This window comes from Enhydra lutris, unplaced genomic scaffold, assembly GCF_002288905.1.
Source record: "Enhydra lutris kenyoni isolate GAN:26980312 unplaced genomic scaffold, ASM228890v2 scaffoldscaffold13, whole genome shotgun sequence".
NCBI classification, from domain to species: domain Eukaryota; kingdom Metazoa; phylum Chordata; class Mammalia; order Carnivora; family Mustelidae; genus Enhydra; species Enhydra lutris.
The window spans coordinates 26,492,791-26,501,668 of record NW_019154097.1 but is presented as its reverse complement, the minus strand read 5'-3'; the positions used below and the strand labels follow the sequence as shown (position 1 = coordinate 26,501,668).

General features: G+C 47.0%; 1 protein-coding gene across 1 annotated transcript in view; it reads right to left on the bottom strand.

The window, feature by feature from the left end:
• Positions 1-679: 679 nt before the first annotated feature.
• LOC111145984 (protein CutA homolog) overlaps positions 680-8,878 on the bottom strand; it is a 20,300-nt gene continuing 12,101 nt past the window's right edge. The window contains exons 3-7 of the mRNA XM_022501337.1: positions 7,227-7,286; positions 5,129-5,174; positions 4,816-4,865; position 3,874; positions 680-2,291 (exon numbers count right to left, since the gene is read on the bottom strand). Coding sequence (XP_022357045.1) covers positions 2,112-2,291; position 3,874; positions 4,816-4,865; positions 5,129-5,174; positions 7,227-7,286 — 337 coding nt within the window. The 3' untranslated portion in view covers positions 680-2,111. The remainder of the gene's footprint in view (positions 2,292-3,873; positions 3,875-4,815; positions 4,866-5,128; positions 5,175-7,226; positions 7,287-8,878) is intronic.

Genomic DNA, 8,878 nt, shown 5'->3' with positions numbered 1-8,878 from the left:
GTTTTAAGCTCAGTAGTATTTACAAAGAACTGTAGCCTGTAGGGAATATTTAAACACTGGAAAACGCCAGGGAACATTATCAGATAGTATTCAAAGAATATTCAGATATCCTAGCAAGGTTAAGAATACACGAAATCATGTGTCAAAATTGCTCAATTAAAATTTATTTTGCTTCCAAAGCTAGTGTCTTCAAACAAAGCTCACAGAATTTGTTTAAAGTATACTATGTGCATAAACTTATCTGCAAAAATAACTCACAGTTTGCAGCAGACACAGCTAGACAGACACACCTGGGACACAGCAACAACCCAAGACTGACTCCGTGGTAATCATTTCTCCCCTGCGTGCTCCCAACCTGCTTCCTTTCACCCTCAACTCTGCATGCTCGTGTTTCCTGCTCTTTTTTTTTAACCTGATGGTTTCTTCAAGCCAGTTAACATCTCTATGCTTTTAAGCTTTAGTATTCACAGATAATTTTAATATTTTTCTCATTTTCTCAAGTGATTTTTCTGGAGAGTCTGGATTCAAAACAGACCTTTCCTGAGAAATGCTGGGAAGGCGTTCCTGTATGAAGCTGCTAGTCTAGGGCCGAGCCCAGCCCCACAGCAGCACTCTGTGGGGACAGTGTGGTCTAGGGTAAGTAAGCTGGGAGTCACGCAGATGGGAAAAATCACTGAACTCCCCTAGATCTGTTCCCTCATCTACAGAATTAGATCCTGTCACCAGCCTCCAGCTCTGTGGGGAGAAGGAAACAATACCATATATTTTTAAGTGCCAGACCAACTTACTGCATGGATGTTTTTGGACCCAATAACTCTTCGTTTAGAGTTGGCTACAGTAGGCTCTCTAGTTGTTTGGCCTATAAAGGGATATGTCCAACCTCTCTGAAGGAGACAGTAAGAGCGTCAGATCAAGAATTGGACATGTGGGTTCACAGCCTAGCTCAGCCAAGTATTTTAAGTGTCATGCTCTCTGATCTCAGAAGTCAGCTATCAGCTGAGAACACTGAATTAGAAGGATAAAATAATGCGGAGAACCTAGGAGAGCACCAGGCAGAGAGCTGACATTTGTCCTCTCCTCTCCCATTTCCTGTAGCCAGCTGTGACACTGAGGCAGAGGAAGTTCACCGAGAAGCAGTTTTCTGTGCATAGCACAGAAAATGGCCCCGTGAAGGCCAGAAATAGAAAAATCTCCTTTGGAATTAGTCCCACTTTAAGGAAGTTCAAAGAAAAAATGCTGGGTTTTGCCAATTCCATAAATTAGTAACTGTGGGCTACAGAGAAAGCTTTATTCAAATCCTTGAAACATCAATTTGGGAAATACTAGCCAAATCCTGTGCAAGAGATCAAACAGATTGAGACATGCCCTTGACCTGAGCAGCTCACGATCTAGAAACAGGAGGCTGACTATGATACACAAGTATAACGGGGACATGGAGGCCGGAGAGCTTCCTTCCAAGCGGGGGAGCCGGCCTCACAAGGAGCAGCCAGATTTCCCAGGCATTCATGCAAGAGGGCACTACAGGTCGAGGGGAGGCCTGAACACAGGAATAACTTCACACAGCACATTGGAGCCATCTCCTTGCCAGTGTGGGCAAGGAGAAGTGGAAGGTGAAGATGGAAAAAGTGGAGTGAGGCAAGGCTATGAAGGGCCTGGAAGGCCAGACCAAGAATCTGGGCTCTAACCCGAAAGCAACAGAGGCAACCCCTCTGTGGCCCCCAAAGCATTTTCACTAGGGTTTAAGATTTTACCGTGTATCAGAAACATCTGTTGTAAAAATGGACATCACCACTATCATTCTCTGTCCTTCTCCTGAGGCAGCTCCAAAATCCGCACTGGCTACCAAAAAAGGATCCTCTGGACCTTTGGAATAGCATCAGCCTTACGTCCCAATAAGGGCTTCACAGAAGGGCCCTGGGAGGGCCTCCATTTTGTACTTGGAGGAACTTAGGTTTAAGAAGCACAGCACGAGTCAGAACTACAGCCTGGCAATAAATACCCTTCCCTCTGAGAAGACCCAAGATTCCACAGAGGTCTGTGGACTCCCATCCAAACTGCCCCTGCGTCTCCCCAGAGCGAGGTTACCTTGTTGACAGATTCATGGAGGAGGCCTAGCTCAAGTCTTTCTTCTCACCCCAATGGGCCCTGCCTTCTCCGCCCTCTTCCACCTGAGACCCAGGAGCAGGCAGAGAAGTACCAGACACGGGGTGAGCATTCTTGATCTTACCATCCTTAACGCAACACGCCACCCCCTTGCTGGACCTCAGTGCAGTTCCAATTCCTTTGGTAATCTATAAAATGGGAGACTGGTTTAGACCACTAGTTTACTAGCTTTTAACCAAGAAAATTTAAACAAAAACAAAAACCAAAAATCTTACAAGGAAGCTTAATATATAAAGACGATGAAAGGTAGTTGAGGTATGGGTGAGGAGGTTGAGGTACGGCTGGGGAGCCTCATACCCTTGCCCCCACCCCAGAAGCACGCAGGGTACCTTCCACCAACCCCTAAGGCCCAAGGGAACAAGTCTGGAAAACACTGGTCCGGCAGGTCCCCAGGGGGCTTTCCACTTTAGGATGCTCAGTTTCAACACTCATGTGACAAGGTTAGTACTGTGGGCTCCGAAACTATGTCTCCAAAGAGCAAGGTACAAGAACCTTTGGATACCTGTCACATTCAGGCTATGGGGGAGTCTAGACCTGCTTCTAAGCCGTGGGGCTGTGTCTAATACCTAATATTCCCCAGTCCTAGCCACACTCATGAAGCCCCTCGGGACTCAGGAATAACAAAGAGCATCTTTAGTTGCAAGAAATAATCCTGCTTGTCCCTGAATTTCTACCATTAGCAATTCATCCTTTTGGCTAAAGGGCTTGCCAGTTTCCCTAGAAGGCAACATTCATCCCACACACTTCGGGTGAACAGGTCACCAGGCCCATTCCTCCTGAGAAGCAGGAGAGTCAATGCATCCTGGACACTCAGGGTAGGCCCAGTGACTGAAGGAGCAGACGACAAACCTCCCCTCACCGCCACCTCCCCTTGACCTCCCCACATAACTGTCCTTGCCTTCCCACACGTCGGCCACCTTTAAGCCTGAAGCACTTGAGACAAATTCCACTGGGTTCTTGCTTGTCCCAACCAACCCAACCTCTTCTTCCAGCTTCAGGGGCTCAGACCTCCAGCCTCAAGTCCCTTAGTTCTTCCATGCTGACAAAAACACATAATCCAGAGGCGCTAGGAAGCAGAGAGCGGCACCCCCTTCCCCAGAGTGCAGCTGCTGCAGGCTAGAGGCAGCCATCAGGAGACACAAAAGCCCCGCCGCCCTCAGTCCTCCTCCATGCCCTCCTCCAGCCACTTGAAATAGTGGACGTCTCCTTGGTCCATGGGAAGACTGAAGACTTCTGGGATTTCAAAAGGATGCACCAACCTTTGGAAAAAAGCAGAGGCCTGTGAGTGATGAGGACTGGAATCAGCCTTTGCAATTAGACCCAACTGGAAAGCCTCAGGGGAGCTGCTCTGCGATCTGCCACAGACACCGGCCCCGGCACCGTGGCCCACTGCTCCTGAGCCTGTTTCCCACCTGTCAACAAGTGAGGAGTTGGGTCAGGTGGCTTTAGAGTCTCACGGTCATGGGTTCAAATTCTAAGTCTGCCCCACATAGCTTTGGAACTATGGACAGATCCCTTAATTTCTCCAAAGGACCTACAAAAGAGGAGATAAAATGTCCCTCCGTGACTAGACTGCCGAGAATTAAGCGCGATGAGGCACACACAGGACGCCCTCACCCGTATACTGACCAGCCTTGCGTGCCCTCGTTAAATGTCACTTACTGTCTTCATTACTATCCCACACTCATCACTGCGCCTTCCCCAAACAACCCTCCCTCCCCTACACCTCTGGATTCTCTTCTCCACCTAGAAAGTTCTGTTGATCACTTAAAAGCCTATCTATCACTCAAGGCCCAACTCAACCACTGACCTTCTCCAAGGGATCTTCCTTCACCATCCAAACCCATAGGGATCTCTCCTTTCTCTCCATTTCTTTCATCTGGCCCTCAGCACACAATGTAAGTTCTCTTCACTTCCCAGACCGAAGATATATAAAGCCTTGGGCCTCAGTCCCTCATCTGAAAAATGGGGGTGATAATCCCCTACCTCCTTTCCAGTGAAAGAGGCATTGTCAAGTTCTCATGAGGCAGCTTACTTAGTAAATCACGACACATGCACACATAAACTTTTGGGAGTTGGGGTAATCCTATCCAGTGACTGCGGATAATGCGTTTTCTTATTTTAGGGACACATATCAGCTTATGTGTTTGTTTTATTTTGCAGGGAATGAGAGGCAGAGGGAGAGGGAGAGAGAGAATCTTAAGCAGGCTCCATGCCCAGCACAGAGCCCGATGTGGGGCTCAATCCCAGGATCCTGAGATCATGACCTGATTCGAAATCAAGAGCTGGGTGCTTAACTGACTGACCCACCCAGGTGCCCCTATTGCTATTATTTTAAAGGAACTAAAATTTTTTTTTAATTTCTCAATTTAAATTTCTAATACAATAAATTTTAACATAACCCATGTAAACAAAGCTCCTCTGGGTCCTTGATAATTTTTAAATGTGTACCAGGATCCTGAGACCAAAATTTTGAGAACCAGTATCAACTAATACATTCTAGCCTCTCATTTTACAGATGGAGGATCTGAGGGACAGGACATGCCCAGGGTCATGTGGGAGGTGGGTGACTAGGCTCTAGGTCTCCTGCTTCTCAAGCTCCTTCACTTAGTCCCTGGTACATCCCTGGCTGCGAAGAGATGCCAGAATTACCTGATATAGCTGGACAGCACGTGGACCTTGGAAGTCTTTGTCTTTATTAGCTGTAAAAGAAAAAAAAAAAAAAATCCCTGCTTTAGGGAGGACGTTAGCCCCAGTCCTACAGCTACTGAGTCATCTGGCCACTCAGGAAACAACACTCCTTCAGGTGACCAGGCACGGGTGCATTTGCAAATTGGCCTAGGATATCTGATATGGGGCAAGAACCTCAACTGGTTGATCTTTGCTAATTTTAACTGGAACCTGAGAAAAGGCCTTGTTCTCACTCTTCCCCTATTAAGGCTCCAACACCCCCATCCTCACTCACCAACAGGATCTCAGTAGCTTCTTCGATTTCTCCATTCCAAAAGTACCTGGAGAAGAGAAAAAAAACAAATTATGATGCTCACAAGATGAGCCCAGCAGGATGCCAAATCTGGCCCAATCAGGTGACTTACCAAGGTGGAAACTTTTTTTTTTTTTTTAAGATTTATTTATTTGACAGAGAGAGACACAGAGAGAGGGGGAACACAAGCAGGGGGAGTGGGAGAGGGAGAAGCAGGCTTCCCGCTGAGCAGGGAGCCCACTGTGGGCCTTGATCCCAGAACCCTGGACCTTGACCTGAGCCGAAGGCAGCCGCTTAAAAACTGAGCCACCCAGGCGCCCCCAAGGTGGAAACTTTAAAATCTTCCCAAACCCACATTAAAATGTCTGGAATTGGCCAAGTCCCCGAAGGTCATCTTGTCCAACCATTCTAATGCATGCTCCCAGCAGCTGCCTAAACGTTCCTGGGGGTGAGAGGCTCACCATCTCTTGAAGAAACCCATAGCTCTAACTTACAGGCTTTCACATGAGAGATGGTTTTCTTTATGGCATGCCAACATCTGCCACCCAGTCATTTTCCCCAACTTCCACATGAAGAGCCACCTCAGCGCAGCCCTGCAGAAACTCCTATGTTATCTCTCCTCCAATCTGGGCTTCTCCAGCCCTTTGAGTTTTATTTTATTTATTTATCTGAATAAGAGAGAGTCTCAAGCACACTCCACGCTAAGCATGGAACCCAACACAGGGCTCGATCTCACAACCCTGAGATCACGACCTGAACTGAAGCCAAGAGTCGGACACTTAACCGAATGTGCCACCCAGGCGCCCCTTCAACTCTTTCTATGCTCATCCTATACTTCTGGCTTCTAGGCCACTCCCATCCTTTGGACTAATGCTACATTTATTATTTACTCTCAAAGTGGAGTGCCCACAAATGGATAATTTAAAAAGCACAGGAGGGGGAAAAAAAAACACAGGAGGCTTCAGGGAACGAGTGAACTTTATAACATATAGAAACAGGTCCAAAAGTTAAAAAACAAAGTCAGTAATGATGTTCAGTAAAGAGTACAAGAACAGTATCAAGGGAAGGGAAAGAAATTTGGCCTGAAAATATCTACACTGACTCAGGGCGAGGCTAAGATGACCCAGGCCACAGGTGCTATGGTGAAGGGGTCAATTATAAAAAGGATGGACATACAGAGCGAAGGTGAGGCTGATATTCTGTTCTAGTTCCCAAGCACTGGTTCCCAGGCTGGCTTCATGTGAATCACCTACACAATTTTCTAAAAATTCAGTGACCTAAGCCCCACCCTCAGAGAGAATGATACAGAATGATACAGATACACCCTCGGAGAGAATGATACATCTAGAATGGAGCTCAAGAATCTAAAACACAGCCAAATTTGGGAATTACAGCTCTAGATGATGTGCGGCGTCCCTGAGGCGATGACATTGTTGGGGGAGGGGCATGGAGGGAACTTCCATTATAGGGCACTTTTCTGTTTTGACCTTCGGAGTAGATATTATTTCTCTCTCCTCACCGCCCCCAACCCCAACAACAAGGGGAGGAAGGAGATGAGAAACAGGCTGATGGGAGACATCAAGGCACAAGACAAATCCTGCAGAGCTAGTACTGGGAACATATTTTGATGAGGGAAATGGAACAGACCAGAATTAACTCAGGTGCGGGTGTTAAAGAAATGAAAGGCAGACAACACAGAAACAGCTCGTCACATAAGCCGACCCTTCAGACTTTTTCAGATAATTCAAATGCAGTGGGAATTATTTTCTTTGATATCCCTAATAGGATTACTCAGGGATGGAATGCCCAGTCGGGCTTCTTTCCTAACAGCAAGCTAACTAATTTAAACAGAGAATGTGCAAACAAGGTTCACTGTTCCTAAACTATAGGTCTTTTCCCTCTCTTCTCCATGCACAGCTTTTGTTAGGTGACAGAAATCCACTAGGTGACTTCCTCTGAATACAAATTAACATTAAACAAATATCTTTGAGTTGTTCTTTGACAATTTCCCAGGAGCTGAGTGCTCTTTCCACCAGCCAGGACCTGACCTAGCACCCCCAGAGGCCATAGCAAAACTCACAGTGAGGATGCCTTGGGCAGGATGTTCACAGAGGCAGCCAGCTTCTTATCCAGGCTAGCCCTAAAGCAAACAGACACAGTCACCATCACCAGGCTGAGTACCCAACATCTTAAGAACAGGGACAAGGGACAGGAGTTAGGGGAATTACCCAGGAAACCAGAGTCTAAGTAGAGAACCATTTAGAGTGCCTCTTCTCCCTCAAACCAACACACTCCATAACCAACATGCACAGAACTTCTAAAGAAAGCACAGTTTATAAATCCTTCCCCTGGGTTGGGAGAAAAGGAAGGAAGCAGCTATGGCAAAGCAGTCTGAAGGACAGGCCCAGGCTGTTTGGGGAAGGGAAGTTGGTTAACACTGGAGACAAGACCTGGATTCCATTCCTCACCCTGCAGCGGATGGCGGTGTGAATTTAACCACGTTCTTTCTTTCATTCCAAGAATAAGTATCTGAGCACCCATCCAAGACACACATGTCCCCCTCACTCAAGCTGACCTTCCTGCTGTGTACTATAACAGGATTGGTTCAGTCAGTGGTTTCCAACCCTTCCACGGTCATTTTATTCTATCACCATCTTCTGCTTTTACCTCTCGGGTACGTGTCAGGCTGACACTCACTGCTTCTGATCTGTAGATACTCACATGACCACACAGAACAGCTGTAACTCCAAGTAAGAGCAAACAACAACAACCACAAAAAACATACCTTGTGTCTGGAAAATATAGGCTCTCTTCACCTTCTTTTAATGTAAAGGTTTCTACCAGAGCCCTAAGAGCACAGTCATCACTTTGCAGACCTCTAAGATTTTTTGGACAGATCACAGGCTGGAGCTCCTGGTCTGAAGTTCTGATTCCCGTGTGGAGCCCCAGGGAACACAAGCAGATGTGCCCGAATCCGCGCAGGCGTCACAGAGACAGGAGCACCACCAAATCATCAACGCAAAGAAGCATTCCCAAGCATCAAAGCCAGAAGCCCTCAGAATCAGGCAGGCCCTGACAACCCTTTCTCAGGTCTTGGGACACCAAGGGGGACCCGTCTCTGTGCTGTGAAGTGCTTGGACCCTGCCAGATAAACCTCTTCGGAGCCCCCTCACCGATCGCCGCTCACCCATCGCTCCTACCGTCGGCTGCTACCAAGAGAACTGACTCACTTCCTCTCCCAAGAGTTCCAGACTCAACAGTGCTCTATTTCAGGCTCCACATTAATGTGGCATTCCCCTAGAAAGTTCCAGAGCTAAATAAACCCCGGACTGTAAGGAGAGGCACATGGCACAAATCTGTTTAAGCAACTGTGGCGAGTCTTACTCACTCAACTGTCCACTGAGAAATTACATTTTATTGCTCCTGAAGATGGCAAGGAAACACAGGGAGTGAGTTAAACCTTAAAAAAAAAAAAAAAAAAAAAAAAAGTAATCCCATTGCCTCCAAGGCCCAGAATGTAAACTCCTCAGTGACTGGTCACAGCAGCCTGTCCATAGATAAAAGACTGCAGAAATATGGAGGACTGTGTTATTCAAAAAGACCCTATGGCCAAGAACAACCCAAAACAAAAACAAAAATAAAACCAGAGAGCATGAGAGCAAAAGAGCACATCAGCTGACAGATAACACACACACACACACACACACACACACACACACACACACACACACA